At 37.3% G+C, this 19,957-nt stretch overlaps 1 protein-coding gene across 1 annotated transcript in view; it reads left to right on the forward strand.

The window, feature by feature from the left end:
- The window catches only part of LOC118269274 (metabotropic glutamate receptor 2), a 212,100-nt gene that overhangs the window by 168,560 nt on the left and 23,583 nt on the right, over window positions 1–19,957 (forward strand). Inside the window, exons 6-8 of the mRNA XM_035584299.2 lie at window positions 702–846; window positions 6,062–6,313; window positions 9,401–9,575. Of these exons, the coding sequence (XP_035440192.2) occupies window positions 702–846; window positions 6,062–6,313; window positions 9,401–9,575 (572 nt within the window). The remainder of the gene's footprint in view (window positions 1–701; window positions 847–6,061; window positions 6,314–9,400; window positions 9,576–19,957) is intronic.

The following is a 19,957-nucleotide window of genomic DNA, read 5'->3' on the forward strand; positions in this document are numbered from 1 at the left end:
TAATCTACACAGCACTAAAATAAATAGAACAATAACATTTAAAGCAATGGCCTTATTATACAAATCGTTTGAATTTGTTTTAATCCGGCCGTATTATAATAATTGGCAACGTATCTTATTTACTAGCGGCGTTTCGGGCACCTGGTAATACCAGCTGCTTTTTGTATTAAAATCACTATACAAATGGACATAATTTCGCCTCGTTTATCGAGTGATCGTATATGTACGACTGCTGACCATAAGTTATACAGTTGATTGGGACTGTTAACTAACCATTACATCTCATTCTCTGTCATCTTTTTTTTCTATTAATATCTCTTAGTGAGAAGTGACAGGTCGGGTACTATTTCTTTATGGTATAGGCCGATAAACTACCCGACAGATCACCTGATGGTAATTAAGCAATCGCTGCCGAACGTGGACACTCGAAACTTACAAGTCCTGTTGAAGCATGGCTCTCATACACTTGATTCTAAGTCAATACTCTCACGCCACCTTGGAATCTCTCTCACGTCTATTTCTTTTATCTTACTTCTAACTCAGTCTATCCAATCATCAATTACCAAGTACACTTCTTTAATCATGCCCTCTCTTTCTAACATTCACTTATGAACACTGTTTCTTTTCTAATCTATTCATTAAAAATAATAATAACTATTACAATTAATATTACACCATTACTGATCATACTTTTGTTTCAGGCATTCGAAGAGTTGGAAGCCTTACTCGCGAAGAGCAATATCTGCATAGCAGTGAAGGAGAAACTGGTGAAGGACTCAGGAGTGGCACACGAAGGTGCTTACGATGAGATCGTGTCCAAGCTACTCACCAAACCCAGGGCAAGAGGTAAGGAAGCAGATCGATCTAATAGAAACTGTCGTTTTGACTTTGAACCTTATTTAGTTTTTGGAAAGAGTTAAAACATTTTGAATATATTATCAGTGAAATTAATAATTGAATTGAATGATTAGATCATTCAATCATTGAATGCAACCAATACCGCTAATTTCTGTACAACATCCACTATTCATTCCTGAACACAATAACAAGCTATTCAACGTATACAATTTGGGGCATTAAAACGTATAACATGAATGAATCCATAATTTATATCAAACGGCCATTAATATAAATAATAAATTAGCTTGGCAAATTCAAATGATTTAGTTTGTTCTAGTTCCATATTTACAGCTGAATTCATTATGGCCACCAAATTAATTTCACATGGCAGTACTCACAGTATTGTCGCATGTTTTATTCTTTATAATACCGACTGAATACTGAACACATTAATTACAGTGAAACTACTGAATTACAGTATATTGTCATGTTTATTTCAACTTAGATTAAATTACTGTGTTTCGTTAACATGTGACCTGAATGTGTATGACATGTTAACTGATTTACTGAAAGACTTTTTAGTTGTTTTATTATACTGTGGAAAATGCAAATAAAAGTTAAACTTCAAGAAAACTTTGCTCAACAGAACCTTAAAGCCTTAGGTAGGTCATTAGATAGTCTTAACAAACTGGTCTAATGATTTTATGGGTAGTAGGTAAGCAAAAACACCTCTCTTCACATAGGTGATCTAAACAGATTTGGTACCATACTATACATAGAAGGTATGCCTACAATTTGACCTTGAAACGTATGTATCAGCAACTCCCATATCTCCACCCCAATCCGATATGTATTTAAAGCAATTTACCGCACTAATTACTATGTAAATTTCTGATCATTTAAACTAAAATCGGTTTCGGTTGTAACAATTTCCGCAGTAATCTGGGATTGTAATAATATTATTCGTGAAACAGTAGTTTGTAATTGGCTACAGAAGTTGTGCTCCCCCGAGATTTCGCACGTTATTGCCACGGTTTAGTTACTTTCGTCAAAGGAGTTGTTTGTGGATACGGTTAACCAGAATCCCAGCCGAGGATTATATCAACAGTGTACACAAGATTATTACAAGCGACAACGTCCAGGGGACACCTCATATTTTGTTTCAATTTAACTTTAATTAAAAACTAACAATAGCCAGCACCTGGAAACTAATACCTAAGTCTTTTTTTCTGAAAACCCAACCGAATCTTCTCAGACCGTCCCAAAAATCCAATGGAACGACAAACAAGGCGCTATAAAGTGTAATTTTATCTAGTTCCACCATATTGGCGACGAGGCCGTGACAAATTGTGGCCGTGCGCCACACAGATAGGCAGCTGCGCTGAGTAAAACAATTTTTCGCTAAAACGGTTACTGAAATTGAATCTCCAATAGATTCAATAGCGACGATAAGAGATGATTACCATTAACTACGCCACTTTGCGTCCGTGTGGATGGGCGAGCATTGCGTGGGGAGAGCTGAGCAGCGCGCAGATTGTGCCGGATTAAAACAGGTGCCGTTTCAGTGCTTCCACGAATCAGATACAGAACACTTGGTGAATGCCACTAATGTGGAAACTGTTTCACGAATGTGGGGAATGTTCCGCAGCAAATAAATGTGCAATATTGCTCTGCACTGGTTGAATGAAATTCATGGGAAAAGTCACTTTACGCGGCCAGCAAGCGCAGCAACGATCACACATAAATCGAATGTGAAGCGAAGCAGAAAGTCCATCGCACTCGAACGAGTAGTGAGCTAAAGAGTCCCTGCTACTTATGAATTATTGATTGCATTTATATCTAATGCTAACATTCCGCACAGGCGACTGCAATAAGTTAACAGAACTAGGAAATCTTAACAGAGATTTTAGCTTGCGTCTAGATAAGGACAATAAATCGGTGGCTACGTATTGTAAAATTAATTTATTAAAGAACTTTTTTTAAACATTGAGGTAAACTTTCTCTGATATTTACTCTGTGATATTTAATTTTCTCTAACTAACTCTATCTTTTTCTTTTTAATTTTCTTCTGATATTAACTCTATCTTAATGTGTACTTAACAAAAATACAAAATGTTAATGCTCTTTGAACTAATTTTAATGATAAAGAAACGGTTTAAAAACCAAGGCGTTTTAAAATCTGAAACAAAGAATAGGTACATATTTTCTTAACCGAACCTCTTGAAGAAACCCTTTGTAATAATAAAAGTGAACGGTTTGTTTAACAAAAAGTACTAATTTTAGAAACAAGTGGGTGGACTGTGGACCTTACTTCAACTAGTACAATTGATGAGAAAGTTAGAGAGGTTATAGTATATGTAACATTATGTTAAAAGCAAGTGGGCGTCTTCAGTAACATCAATTCTATGTCACGTGGTAAAAGCCAAAACACCCTTAGTTAAATACCAACGTCACGCCTTTTTATCCTTGAAGGGTTAGGCAGAGGTGTATATTACAGCAACTGCCTCGTTGGTCGAGTGGTCACAAGTGCGACTGCCGGACAAGGGGTCTCGGATTCGATTTCCGGGTCGGGCAAAGTATTACTGGGTTTTTTTCGGTGTTTCGAAAATTTCTCAGTGGTAGCACGGAGTCTGGAATTATGCCCAGTATATGGCAATAGGCTCACCCCCTATTACATGGGACTTATAACACAAATGGTGAAAAGTGAGTGTACATTGTATAAATAGACTTAAATAAATATATTCACAAATGTATGCAAATGACTATGTATTCATAGCATTCAGTACTTTCATGTTATCTGCCTAAAGCAAGTACTATCTATTTTAATTCAGAAGCTTAGCGTAACAAATGGCGTCACCTGTCGCTACTTCGGTTCGCTGCCTACATTATGTACAAGATTTATTATTTACGACTGAATTTACTTTCTTTCTCACCGCGAAGAAACATGAAACAGTGGAATGGTGGGATAATGTGAATAAGTACTGAGCTTACCTCAGGGCTTAATAAATGGCCTGAATTTTGTTGGAACGTGTTCTTGGTGGCACTGAGTTTCATTGCCTTTCATTTATTTATATTTATCTTCGGAAAGGTTACAGGAACTTTTTACACTTTTTCTTTCTAAGATATAAATCTCCCGATCGGTTTCGATCACGGTGGCCAAGCTGTATAACTAAACTAGTCCACTATACATGAGATGCTCTAGTGCAGAAGTGTGTACGCAAACACAGGTTCACTCTCTGTTCCCTCACTCTTGGAACCCTATGGGACCTTAGATCAACGAAGCCCAGTAATACTTACCCGGTAATCGAACCCGAGATCCCTTGGCAGTCGCACTTCTGACCACTCGACCAAAGAGGCAGTATATTTATTATCATGTACTAGCCATTCATGTGAATGAAAGTTACAATATGGAGATCTCAATGATACTTCACTCCTTCACACACGAAGTGCCGTAAGTCATAGTACACGTGTGGAATAAGATCAAAATGAAACATGTAATATTTTTAAACAAGTCCGCACTCGAATCGTGTCTTATGAGACATTTATTGTCTCTACGACAATCGATATCAAGAGAATACGATTACAACAAGACCATATGTTGTGTGGGAAGAGGGTTTCAGTTTGTTTACCCTGAGGTAGGCTACATTCAACAGACTACAAATACTATCTTTTTGTGAATAAAACATGTTACGTAATGCTAAGAGATTTTAGCTTTTTTTACAAAAAGATTGCGTACTTCAGCATTGTCATCATCATCATCATCAACAGCCACTGCTTACTAAAGGCATTTTCTCACAAGGTTTGAGTATTAATTACCACGCTTGCTCAATGTGGGTTGACGATTCCAAACGTATAATTAGAAATTATAAGCCCAGTTTCCTTTACTATGTCTTCACTTCACTGTTTGGCAATGGTGTTTACAATTCTACAAAATCCTAGAAATCTTAGAAAGTACAATAATATAAAGTGAAAGTACATAACTTGGAAAAAGTCACATTGGGAGATGAAGTGAGATTCGTCAAGCCTGCCAACCGTTTTGGGATCGCCCATCAAATCACCAAAAATGTTGAAGATGCTGCTTGCTCATCATTTGTTGCCTGGTCGCAGTTTTAGGATATTTCCACGTCCACACATATAATGTGAATTATTATGTACCACAGGCACCTTCACAAAATGTAATCGACACCTTCACATATAGAATCGATATTTCCTAACAAAGAACATATTTTCATCGACTGAATGAGTCAGCACATCACTCCAATATTCGGTTCAATTGCACACTCAACCCGGTATTTGAGCACCTCTCATCTATGGCAAGTCATGTTGATATTGGCACGAATAAGTCCTTAATGTCTTTTTTAAAGACCTCCATAGACACCCATCACGGATATGGAAGCTGAAAAAAAAAATTTTTTGAATCAGTTCCATGTATGGAGTGCCCCCTTTACTTTTTAAATTTATAATTTTTTATTCAAAATTCTACAGTATGCTCCTTTCGCTGTGAACAGACGGAATGAAAATTTTCAGTGTTTTAGGATTCATTTAGTATGTTTAAGTATGGAAGTTTGAGTAACGTATCCATTCCATAAAATAGGAACCGATAAATTGAAAGCGATTTTTATACCAAAGTCGTATTCAGTCATAAGGTCGATTTTCAATTAACAATTTCTTTTTCGAAATTGAAAATCTTTCATACTTTGAGCAACACTTAAAACTGTAACAACAAACAAAACAGCCCTACAAAAAGTGAAGGCGTGAACATTTAATTACACTCCAAAAAACTTCATTGTTTAGATAATTCGATCAGGCTAGCACGTGCCGTCTTACATAAACACTAAGAGGCTTTACCTGTTTAATAAAACAGGGCATCCCCTCGGATTTCCGCTCCTGTAAGGGCTAATAAATTAGTTGGTACACGCCTTTGTTTGTACACGATAGGCCTTTGTGCCTGTAAGCTACGCCAGTGTACAACTCCGCTCCGATACTAAACAAGTAAACAATTGCCTGACATTGTGCCACGTCACGTTTTTCTCTAAAGCCTGTCTTCGATATTTTAATTGAAATCTTTAGTGAGAATGTCTTATTTTTAGATAGTATTAATTCTTCTGTGGTGGAACAAGTTAGAATTTAAAGAAATCTAAAAGAAAATACCTATAGATAAAAAATGTATCCTGGAAACTTAAGAAGACTAGAAGACTTCTATGAACTCTTCTTTTCGCAGGAGCCATCATCTTCGGTTCAGACCAAGAAGTAGCTGGAGTGATGAGAGCAGTAGAAAGAGCCAATGCCACGCATTCCTTCAGCTGGGTCGGGTCTGATGGGTGGAGTGCCAGATCCCTGGTCTCTGATGGAAATGAACGAGCAGTGGAAGGCACCATCAGCGTCCAGCCTCAAGCCAACGATGTGAAAGGATTCAAGGAGTACTTCTTGAACTTGAACGTGAAGAATAATAAGAGGAACCCCTGGTTTGTAGGTAAGATAAGAGCTCTTTATATACTTTATATCAAAATATTTGCTATACGAGCCATCAAACGCAGTCTCCAATAACTTTGTTATTCTATGAAGTAAATTTGCTTGTGCTTAACAAAATCTTCATTGTGGGTCAGCACAATTATCTCAAGATTACAAACTGTCTATAACCGAGTCAATAAACTTCCCAAAACTCAAAGAGAATGGTTAATTAAAAAGCCATGTCATCAAATATTAGTTCCTGCCAATCATCAGGTTGGTCGAGGCAGATAATTAATAAAACTCGCGAATTCCCAAACTTGCTCTATGAGGAGGAAGAAAGTTTCCACGGTACTTAATTCAGATCTCGAGGTATTCTCTTTTATCTCGCTCATAACATTGCAAATAGTTGAAAACACCCGGAAACTTTGTTTTGGGAGCAATGAAGCCTTTCTTCTGAAGGTGGATCTGCGATGGCGACGTGATGGAATTTCCTCAAAAGAAACTTTCTTGCGCCGCTTTCGAAACGAAACTGAGTGCGCGACTTGTAATTGGTGAGAGCGGTCGAACCGTTCCCATTGAGTAATTAACATTTGTTTCGGTGTAACAATAAAATCAACTTGGATTACCTCTTAAGTCTACCACTGCTTAATACGAACGTCTTATTCCATTTATGGCACATGGCGTAAGTTAAAAGTAGGTAACATTTACTTTGATCAATGTCTTTTGAATTTGGTCTCATTCCGCTGGAGACAGGACCCACTCTGCTTACACTCTGGAGCACAGCTTTTATACATACTGATAACAAAACAAAATCCCAAAACACCCACCTCAATACATAAACCGGTCAAGAAAAATAAGAAATACATTTTCAATTCACTTATGCAAAGGGCGATAAAGCCCACAACTTAGGCTGCGTGCTCCCACTCAACTACTTAACCTCGTATCTGCTTTGTGCAGCCATAAATCTGAATAATGCAAATAGATTCAGTACAGCGGTTAAGGGTAGCATTACGAGCCATGCACTGCTACTATAGGCTTCATACCACTGTGCCACAAAATGGAAGTTATTACACAGAGCTTCTGTTACTATGAATAGGTAATGATGAGAATTTAGTCGTTGAACAATTGGTCCCTAAATGGAAATTAACGTCGAATTGGGCAATTCGAGTTGAATCAATATAAAAGGATGCGTAGTCAAGCTTGGTTTCACAGTCATGTGATATTCAAGTATAAAACTCTATTAGTAACAGTACCTATAAGCCTGGGAAAGACCTAATCGATGCTAAATGAAGACTTTCTAATGACTAGTTTCGGGCTCTTCGGGAAAAAAATATGTTATAAGCCGGTAAACAATCAGCGGAGCACCTGAACGTAAACAAACGTCGCCGCCCATGGACAACACCAGAGGCATTACAAATGCGTTGCCAGCCTTTTGGGGGTTAGGAATTTAAGGGATGGCAAAACAAACACCAGTAGCAGTACGTGTCAGATTCAAAACCGCAATCCTTAAAAAGCAGAGCGTAGACGTAATTCAAATCCCGCTTTGAACAATACTTGGGCAAATATCAGAAAATATAATAAAGAGTGCTATCGTGAGGTCCAAACCTCATTCTGATTAGCATATTACGAACCCGAGCCCTTGGTTCCGCGGCCCTCTCATTTACATTCTCGTTTTAATCTCTTTGGCCAGAACCTCTATTATAATACCTGCTTTCGTAATTTACTATGTGCTAATTAGCTTCGTTTTGTTCTCAATTTTGGACGGCTGTAATTGTTATAGAGAGAATATTTTGTTGTACGTCTCTTTATATTTATGTTTCGACCGAAATAAATGTGTCTACGATAAGGTTTTGAAGTTGTGCGCCAGTTGTTTGATCAAAAAAGTCAGTATTAATAATTGCGATGTAATTTGTAACCCAGACGGTATAAGATTGCTTTTCCACCAGAGATGTACTTTGTAGCTATGCTGCGAAGATGTAATAGCTAAACTGTGAAAATATGTGACCGTTTCCACTAATACTAAGCTATGTAGCTGTGTGAGTAAGATGTGCTACGAATCCGCAAAGAGTATGCGTTGTATAGATAGTAGGGAAGCCATCCATAGAACATATCCATAGCCCACATCTTTCTATATAAAAAAACTTAACTGCATCCGTATCCATAACCAGTGCTAAGCTATGTGTACCAATGAATATAATTGGTGGAAACAACATCTCTGGTGGAAAAGCACCTACAACATTTTCTAATTATAAGTTATTGTCTCCCTAAACAACAATCATCCAACTCAATTCACAAAAGGACTTTTAACAGATAACCTCAAAACCTACTTAAACCACATTTAAAAGTATGAACGACTAATCTTCCCTCAACGCATTTCTTAAATTCTTCTTTAGATTTATGACTTTTCTCTACGCAAAAGAGGACGTAACATCACCTGTGACAGCTCTAAGATGAATGGCTTCTTGCTATTCAGGTTTTCATGAAAGAAATTTACATACATACAATGAATACTTTCAATACTATTGCTAGGTAAATGTGGAAACTTTGGAATGTCGTTGAAAGCCAAAGTCTTTGAGCACTGACTTTGCATTGAGTTTGTTGTTTCCAATCTGAGCGCCGCCGCCGCTGCGGTGCATCGAAACAATTTATTCCAATGCATTATGAAGATTGTATTGTGTGTATTTTGTTCTGTTACTGGCAGGTTGCTGATTGTTTCTGTTTATGAAGTATAAAATATAGTTGAACAGCGATGGGATAAATAAAAACCTTCAACTATGAAAAATTTGATTTTTATCTATTAACCTATGCTTTTTTGAGGAGGGAAAATCATCATATTATTTCTTCCGCCATGAGTGAGGTGAGAGGAAGAGTCAAACTCTTACTGACTAAAACCAACTCGTTCCTACTCTTGCTTTTCGAAAATCGATACTAGATAGTCCGATATCAATAAAGTTGTTGCGTAATTTAAATGCATTTGATGTGAATCTAGCTACCTCTTAGGAAAACAAGTTTAGTGTCATGTAATACTATTATTATATTTACTTCAAGAAATTTTAATCAAGAATTCATTTCAATACCAGAAAACTAAAAGATTTTCTTCTCCATACAGAGTTTTGGGAGGACCACTTCCAGTGCCGCTACCCTGGCAGCCTGAAGACTCCGTACAACGGCCAGTACTCCAGGAGCTGCTCCGGGCTGGAGAGGCTCACGGTCAACAACACGGAGTTTGAGAGACAGCTGCAGTTCGTCTCTGATGCTGTCATGGCCTTCGCTCACTCTATACGGTAAGTTCACTTTGGTATATAGAAAAAGAAAAGAACAATAATTACTGCCTCGTTGGTGGAGTGGTCGCAAGTGTGACTGCCGGTCAAAGAGTTTCGGGTTTGATTCCCGAGTCAGGCAAAGTATTGCTGCGTATTTTTCGGATTTCCGAAAATTTCTCAGCAATAGCACGGAATCTGGAAACGTGCCCAGTATATGGCAATAGGCTTACCCCCTATTACATGGGACTTATAACACAAGTGGTGAAAAGTGGATGTACATTGTGTAGTGGCATAACGTGCCTTAATGTGCACTTTTGCTTACGCCTTCGGAGATAAAAGGCGTGACGTTTTAAAATAATAATAATATGTAGTTCACGTAATAATACGAATGTGTTCCTTTAGCTTACCAATCCCGCTTGCAACCACTAAACCAACGAGACAGTCATCAACAACTCTCATTTTTACATGCAGTATCCGTGTTAGAGGATTAAAAAAAATAAAAGCTCCATGTTTTATACATATCCATTTAACCATGAGGCTCGGATATCGGTTCAGTCATCCCTAATAACTAAACAAACAGCCTTCCACTGATATGTCTGTAAACTGGCAGTTGCACCCGCATCGTGTATCGTGTATATGCTGACATGGATCCAATAAAACCATTTATTAATGCCACACTGTACATACAAACTAGCAGCAATAAAAACGAATAGACCCACTAGTATCGAGTGCAATAAAAACAGTCAGTTTTTGCACGATTTTGCTGGTTTTATGTCCACTTTTTGTCAAGTTGCATGTCCAGTTTTGTAACTGCGAAAATTAGTGGACAAATTGCAATTTGAGCCCTCTCTGTGTAGGTTTAAATCTGTATCTTGTTTCTGAAGCGATAGACATTTATGCACTATGCACCTATTAGACACAAAGTCTTTGCCATGACTTTCAAAAGTGGCTTCCCAGTCTATATATGAAATAAATAATTTTGACTTTGCCAGTTACGTTAAAAAATTGTGCTGTTATAAATTCCAAATATTACCTAGGCAATGGTTATAAAATAGCCTTCGTCAAACGATTTAAAAAGTTAAAAGAAAATATTCTTTAACAGGTAATCAACCATAAAATATAAAGTAAAGAGCAGAGTAACTGAAACAACACAAAAGTATTGAACCTTTTAAAACACAATTACAAAGTACAGATCCAAAATAACCGGCCATTACGTTATAAGCCTAGAATTTCCAAAGAATACATAATTCATTGAGAACAAAGTGGGTTCCCTCTCTTGAACTGAATTCGACGAAAACGGCATTACTTTAATGGTCTTTAATCAAATTTTCTGAGGTCATGTAAATGAAGTAGCCCATATCAATTAGAGGTCCCAAAGGGTACCGGGTCTCAGGATCACATGGAATTAATTTCATCCGATCCAAGTAACATTGATTTAAATGTAATCCCCTGGGAAGTCTTTCTAATTTGTTCCCGTTGCGGTCACGTTTTGTTAATTAATTTCGGTGGATTAGCCCGCGATAGGTTCACAATCAGCTTTAAGACGAACTTGCGTAATAATGTCCTCATTATAAATTATAAAGTTTGGCAGAACAGTTTGACTAAGTACATCATTAGCGAAGTTAGTAAAAGTAAACTTCGGTTAATTTTGTTTAAGTGCCCAGTCAATTGGTCTCTCATCACTATTTAGGATAAATTCTCAAACTATTTTAATGAACAATATATTTTATAAAGTTCCCCCGGCTAGTCCGGTCGCCAAGTCAGCTCACAGCGGACGAACAAACTTTAATTTTGTTTTTTTTAGTTTTTAATAGCCTGGCTATTTTCTTGGTAAAGTGAAAAGAATTTCCAAGCGATACAATTAACTGTCTTGCTAAGAGTTAATTAAGAAGTTGGCTAGTAGTGCACGTTTGAGAGTGGGCGACACTGGAATTATGCTCAGCCACTGTTACAATGCGAAAAATGGTACAGACGTAGGCGTCAGCTTATCAACCTACTCTAAACTGTTAGATTTCTTCAACCTACTTTCGACTTTGTCACAAGACAGTAAAGTTGTAATCTGTTTATTAAAGAGGATAACTTGATGTGCATATACCTACTGTAACATTAACTTCAGCTTTGTTCCTTAGTTACGTGGCGAGGTGTTGAAACAGCGGTTGGGAGGTAGTTTATCGTATAATCTGTATTTGTGTGGCAGGACCACAGAAACATCGATCTTGGCGTCCTGTGGTTGGCTCGTGTGTGGCCTTTAACGATCACGTTTAACCTAGTTTAGTCATTAACATTTGTGCTGCGGTGGGTGCTTAGTTTGGTTACTACATAATATTATGTTCCTTGAAACTTTGAAGGGGTATACGAAATTGAAGACATCTTTCACCAGTTGCGTAATAAATCCCGTATAAGGGTTTTCCACCAGAATTTTATTCTATGCTACGTTGTCGTGTATGCGTTTGGCTTTCACCAATAGCTTAGCACTGGTGGAAATGGGCTCAGCTAAGCTATGTTTTATAATACTCGTAAATGCATTCACGAGTAAATAAATTATCTTTGTTCCAGTCCTATTCACTATTCTATTTCCTAGAATTTGAAAATTCTGTACTGCTTTGCCCAACCGAGAAGTCTGCTTTCTATAAAGCATTAATTCAAAATCTCAACAATATTTTACTAGAACTGGGTACTTAATTCTGAACCTGGGTAGGTACCCATTCTTACCCGCTGGACCGAGAAAAGTATTCACTTATTCATTTACGTAGATTTAAACAGTTTACAGTAGTACTGGCGCGTTTCCAAGCTCCTTGCTTCTTTGTCTTTAATACAATGTAGTTTCACACTCCGATTCTTTTCTGATCATAAAGCAGAAATACTAAGAATTATAATAGAACTAAGAAAGAACTTTTGCAGTAAGAACTCTGTCACAATGCCATAATAACTTTGTTACCCAACATTTCAATTGGGGAATGCATGGCATGAGTCCAAAGTAAAAATATTATATGTACAAAGACAATGGAACAATAATAAACAAAGAATTTTTAAACAAAATCCTCCATAATAAATTGCAATTTTATGCCTTTTTATTACATTGTATGATATATTTGATGCGTGTATGCCTAAAAAATTGCGCAGTAAAAACAACAATAGACGATATCCTGTTTGGTTTAGCTCAGATATAATAAAGGCTTCAAAATTGAAACTCAAATTACATTCGATCTGGAAATTTACGAATTCTACATATGACTACCAAAACTTTTCAAATCATAGAGCATCATTAAAATCACAAATTGCAGCTGCGCATCGTGCATATCTGCAACAAATTGAAAGAAACATCAGACGTAATCCGCGACAGTTTTGGGAGTACATCTCGAGTCTTCGCACTAAGGGCGGCTTCGAACCCAATGTTACTTTCAAAGGTGAATCTTTCACTGGTGTAGCCGCAGCAGAGGCTTTTGCTAAATTCTTTTCAAGCGTTTTCCTAACTCAGGTGCCTCAGCTCAGCATAGATCCTCTTGATACTGGTGACTTTTCCAAAAATAGCTCCCTTATTAACATTCTACATATAACTTCTGATGACGTCAAACTAGGTATTAAAAAATTAAAAATTAATAGTTCTATTGGACCTGATAATGTCCCTCCATATATAATTAAATGTATGGAAGTCCTAGTGGCTCCTCTTCGCCATATTTTCAATATATGCCTACAAAATGGAACATATCCTCAGCAATGGAAGCTTTCCAGAGTCACCCCAATTCCTAAAACAAGTAATAAATCAAATGTTGAAGAATACCGACCAATTGCCATTCTCTCGACCCCTGCAAAGATTTTCGAGAACATTTTACACAAACAAATTTACAAACAAGTCGAGGCATATTTATGTCCAGAACAGCACGGTTTTAGAACCAAGAGGTCAGTGGACACGAACCTGCTCACTCTTGTAGACTACATATCTTCCAGTCTGGATAATCGATGCCAAGTGGATGTCTTATACTTCGATTACAGGAAAGCATTCGATAGAGTGAATAACGACATCTTACTAACTTAGTCGTTTGGGATTTTCCCCGAAACTCCTGAGGTTTTTTGCTGACTACCTCCGTGATCGTCAACAATTCGTGAGATTAGGGATCTATGATTCTAGTCCGTACCATACGCGCTCCGGAGTTAGTCAGGGATCAATCCTCGGGCCCCTATTGTCCTTGCTTATGATCAATGATCTTCCCTTGGTCCTTAAGCATTCCAAGTGTCTCTTGTACGCCGATGACTTAAAAATATTCACAGAAATTAGAACTGAATCAGATTGTGTTGCCCTTCAAGATGACGTTAACGCGATATTTGAGTGGGGTAGAGACAATAAAATGGAATTCAATCTGAGTAAGTGTAGGGTAGTGACTTTTGGTCGAATGCGACGACCTATTTACACCGATTATAAATTAGGCGACAGTATTATCGAAAGAGCCTTCAACATTAAAGATCTTGGGGTCACATTCGATCAAAAGTTAACATTCCATGATCATATGGTAGCAGTGGCGCGGGATTCTTTCCGTAGGCTGGGGTTTGTTCTCCGCAACGCCCGTGACTTTCATAGCCAGCATGTTATCAAATTATTATATAACACGTTTGTGCGTAGCAAACTAGAATCCAGCGCTGCTGTATGGAACCCTCACGAATCCACATACGAGCTGCTCCTAGAAAAAGTGCAAAAAGCATTTCTCCGCTTTATGTACAAACGTATACATAATTACTATCCCTACTTATACCCATCGCTATTTTTACTTGGTTGTTTGGGGTATAATTCTTTAAAAGTTAGACGGGAAATGCAACAAATTTTAATAATTTACAAGATTATTCACGGTCATATTGACGCTCCTGAACTACATAACGAGTTGCTCAGAATTTTTGCTCCTGACAATTACTGTCGCAACAGAAAGCACCAGTTGTTCGCTATACCATCTTGCAGAACAGTCAGTAGAGCTAAGTCTCCGTTACCGCGCACTATGAAACTTTTAAACCGTTCCTGGATTCAAAGCCAGAGTGTGACGTGTATTCAAGTAAAAAGATTATTTTTGTCGGAATGCTTGAAGTTTTGCGAAAGAGATGGATGAATGAATATTTAATAATTAATATTTATATTAATTTTCTGAATTTTATATTTTTAAATTTTTGTAAGGTGTTGAATAGTGTTATTGGCTTGTACCGTTCTAACCAAATAAATAAATGTAAATGTTTTGATCGACACAAAATATATATTTTGTATAAGATTGCACAATCTTACTATATATTTTGTGTCTGTCCTTGGTTACTTTGTGTTCATTATCTAGTATAAGCAGAATTGTTTACCCATCTACCTCATATATAACATAACAAATAACTTTCGGCTCAGGTACATCAAAACGCCTTGGTAAAAGTTCACAGCAATGTGTTGTAGTTTGAAGTTTTTGTAACGTTTGACGTAGGAACGCTACTTTATTTTCAGGATTGCGCAGATATGCCAAGTTTCTGGACCTTCTTAATTACAAAATATCAATTTTTAATTATGCGGCTTTATTTATTGCTAGATACCATATTTATACGATATTTATTTGTACGGGTTACGACGTCCATACTTTGGTTTAGCCATGTCCTTTACAAAGTAATAATTGTTGCAGAATTGCTGAAATGAAATGTTTCGAGTTCATTAGGTGGACTTTGAAACTTACTAGGGTAGCATTATCAAACAATATTATAACTCAATTCTCATTTTTAAAATTCTAAGTAGACGTCAACACAATTTAAACGTTAATTGAATTAGGTTAAAGTTTATTTTCACTAAAAATAACAACTACCTAAAACTAGAACGTAATATACTTTCCAACTAATATTTATTTATACCTTCACTACAACGAATTACCGCCACAAAGGCGTCTAGACAAGACCCCCGACCGACAAATTCACAAAGAAAACTAAAATAATTTCACAGAGAAACCACTTTCAAACAAGTTGCGATCCCATAACGCTTCAGCTGACCGACTAACACAAGTTTCACCTAATTTTCATATTAGTGACGCTACAACCACTTATTCGGCTTTTAGCTAAACCCTCAAAGGGTGCGGTTTCGGGGCTGAAAGGAAACTTGACAAGAAAAGGGACGTCCTGATAAAAAAGGGTCCATGCCAGAACAAAACATGCACTCACGTGGGCTTAGTAGAGGGCGCCACTCCTGAATTGAAGGGACCATTGTTCGTATCATGATGTATGGGCGCCACGTCGATGTATTATTTATGATTAACGTTTTGTTACGTTTCCTGTCCACTGCTGTTACACGTGTTTTTTAAGGTTGGTTACGTTTTTGGGGTTTCTTTCTTTGTCCAATGTAGCCACACCCATGTTGTGTCGATAAGGCCATTGTTGCTAAGAAATCCATCGTATTTCCCATGTTTTGTGCTTTATCTACTACAAAGTTAAATGAAGAAATTTCATGTTTTTCCTACAAATGTTTATCTTTTTTATAAAAATCCTTAGTGCTAAAACTACTCCATTTACAGTAACAACTTTCAGACACCGACACGTAATATCTTTTGCTCCCTAACGACCATTTTACAAAGTTGCCAGGAAGAAAAACAAAAGCTGTTTAATGCTAACCAGTTTTATTTCATTTACGCCCCTATAGACAGTTGTATCGTTACCAAGCTGTGCTGGAGCAAATTGCTTCTCTACCAGACAACACACTTGTATTACGCTCACACACACATACATACATGGATTCGAATCCGATTTCGATTGCCAATAAGGGTGCTTTAGCATCCAATTGAAAATAAACCGAACACTATTACATTCATGGCACAAAATTGAATGAAACATTATAATCGTAGCGTTTGTAGTGTACTTAGGTCAAATGATATTTAGTGTTGGTTTCATTTTAATTAATTCGATAGCTAGCTTAACTGATTTTGTAGATTGCTTTTTAGTTTAAATTAATTGTTTGTGTTAATTAAAACTTTGTAGTGGTATCGTTTGGCGAATGATAATAGATACATAATAGTTTTGGGGATATATATTCTGGACTAGTCCTCTGTTTTGAATTATTAATTTCATAATCAGTTTTAATATTGAAAGCAAAATTCGTCCTTGGCACAGTGACCCTATACGTCGACTACTGACCCAAGTGTAGGAGAGCCATGCTTCGGCACGAATGGACCGGCTCTACCGGAGGGATATATACCACGGCCTCACAGAAAACCGACGTGAAACAACGCTTGTGTTGTGTTCTCGTTCGTTCCCAATCTTCCCAATCCCCGATTCCCTGACAAACCTTAGATTCCTAACCGGCAACGCACATGTTACACCTTTGGTGTTTCAGGTGTCTATTATGGGCGACGGCGGATGCTTACCATCAGGTGTACGGTCTGCTCGTTTACAGGCTTATACTATAAAAAACCCGACGGGACGAATAAGACGAATCAATATTTTTCATAATATAGAAGACCAAAACAAAAAGTAAATCCGATACACACTCAAGTACTTAGTACAAGAAGAAAAGAACAATGTTAGGGCAGTAACACACGCGGCTGTCGGAGCGAATTACACGCGAGATGAAGTTATGGCGGCCGAGACGGAACAAAAGCTCTCAGAGAGCACATGTAGTGCAAACATTACTGCAGATTCAATTACCAATCCTCCCCGGAGAAGTTTGCAAGGAATTCTTACCCGACTGTTATGAGATTTCGTTGACATAAAGATGGAAATTGTGTTGGAGTTTATAAATATATGCTAGCTGTTGTTTGTCTTTTGGATTATCTGATTATAACACCAGCTATACAATATTAGGCCAATACCTATATAAACATAATGCTAATATTGTATAGGCATAATATAGGATTTATGCTTATATTATATAGCTGGTAGTGGGCTATTGATTTTTGCAACGTGCACACCTTATCTCCCCGAAGGGGTAGGCAGAGGTACACATTACGGCATGTAATGCCGCTATACAATGTACACCGACTTTTCACCATTTGTGTTATAAGTCCGATTTAAAAGGGTTGAGCCTATTGCCATATACTGGGCATAATTCCAGACTCCGTGCTACTACTGAGGAAAACCGAAAACAGACCAGTCGCACTTGTAACCACTCGACCAACGAAACAGTCATTGAATTACGCCATTGATTGAAATAATTAAATATTCTAAAAATGATAATTAGTAAAACTGAATATTTTTACGATCACAATTTTTATAAAGTTACACGAAATTTGTTATACTGCTAAGCTAGAGAGACGGTAATTGTAAATAATTTCTGTCGGACTCGACTCGTGATTAGATTTTTGTAGAACTAAATAACTTTTATATCATAAAGTATTTAGAATTAGGCTAATCTTTGAGTGAAACAAACTTAATAATTATGTTATTTAGCAGTAAACTCCACTAATTTTTGTTTATCGGTTGATGTCATAACTTTGTTCAAGCTTAATTTAATCTCATTAACAGAAATAGTATGTGAAATATTTATAAGCTATTTTTTGTACTATGAGAACGTTGTTTTAATAAAAATGTGAACAGTAATTATGTTTTAACCTACCAATTATTTTAACTCTTAAACCACCTCCCATCCAATAATATTAAGACAGTCATTACTCTGTAAAAACAACATGAACGCACCCAAAGTACTACCAGCCACCTAAATCAGCAATCCTAAGTCTACTTTACCCTGAAAAAAAAAACATGGCAGCCTATCAGACCACCCTTAGAATTAACCACTTGACTAAAAAGCGTCTTTTAAAAACAGGATATGAACAAGCAACGTAGGCTGAAAAGGCCATCGTGTATACTAGTACAAGCACACTAGTATATACGAGCTTGTAAGGACTGTATATACCAGTGCTTGTAAGGACTGCGAACTGAGACGCGCCTCAATAGAAACCATTATGGGACTGGTTGAATGGGAAAGGCAACGCAAAGGCTTGCCTGTTGTGCCTAACAGAAAGGCAGTCCCTATCTAAGACAGGATTGGTTTCACGTGGGGATTTCTTGGTGCGTGTTGATTTGCTGTTTCTATAGGTGCTGTGACAATCATTCAGTGTTGTAGGTTCTATTGTGTGATTGAGTATTGTTTGAAGTTGTACCCGTGTCTTAACGATCTTGTTTAGGCTACATGGTTATCAATGTCGACTGTTCTTTTAGATTGGGATTTCATCATCAGTCCGTGTTCGTTCATTGCTGGATATAGTCCTCTCTAATAGCACACCACTGAGTTTGTTTTTCAGTTTTTATCATCCAACCACTGCCCACCTGCCACCATGCGAAATAGGACTTCATTTTACTTAAAATTACGGTTTACTCACGTAAATATTTGGAGAAAAAGCTCTTCTAGTCACAGAGGGACTCTTCATCATGAACAGCGTGCACAGACGCAATGACGTCGCGCAGCCTACTGAGGTTTTTTCTCCAAATGTGAATTTTGTTAATTTATTTTATAAAGGTTATTATAGGATTTCATTTGGTTAATTTCTGCTCTTTCTTTTTATATTCAAAACACATTCACACCTATTGGCGTATCCGAAACTTATTAACATGACAGTTGTTCTCCCCACTGCCTAGTCAATGACGCAGTAAAGATTATAACAATGCTACCTCATTAACAACCAAAGTCAAACAACTTTTTGAAAGACTTAACTTTTCCTCCAAGATGTTTAACCAAACTCAATTCAAAACTCTTTAAATAAGTAATTATCGGGAATTTCCACAGATTTTTATAATACAGTAAGTTCTCAGTAATTCAGTTGATCGTTGTAATTATGTATATGGTCGGGTAAGCCGGCACTAATACCAGCTCGGGGCAAATAATCGGCATTTCCATTAAGGGGTTAGCTACCAAATTGCAGCGGCCTTAGGCGAGTCGTAGAAATTAATCGTGGATTTACTAGTTACGGTACAATGGAAACATTAGTCTGTGTGTGACTATCTTTATAATCACACATAGAATAAAACGAGTGGCCTAATTTGAAATTAGAAGCATAGAACTCTTTGAGTTAAGCTTTATTTATGGAATCAGCAGACAGATCACCTGATGGTAAGCAATCTGTGCTGCCCATGGACACCCGCCATCATCAGAGGAGTTATAAGTACGTTGCTGGCCTTTTGCAGTTTAAGGATATAAGGATGGGAGATTAGCATGATTGGGGAGGGGAGTAATTAGTCCTCATACACATATACATAACCTTACGCTTATCTCCCATGGGGGTAGGCCTATGGAACCCAAAAGTTTAATTGGTCCTCCTAATCCTAAACTCAAGTAATTTCGATGATGAAAATGAATAGGGATTAGCGTTAGAAATACATAACACTAATAACTCAACTTATGTAACAAACTTACTAAGCTAAGTGCTAAGTTCTTGCAAACAGTTGTGTGGAGAATACTTAACTTACTTTCAAAAAGA

This window comes from Spodoptera frugiperda, chromosome 2, assembly GCF_023101765.2.
Source record: "Spodoptera frugiperda isolate SF20-4 chromosome 2, AGI-APGP_CSIRO_Sfru_2.0, whole genome shotgun sequence".
Lineage (NCBI taxonomy): Eukaryota > Metazoa > Arthropoda > Insecta > Lepidoptera > Noctuidae > Spodoptera > Spodoptera frugiperda.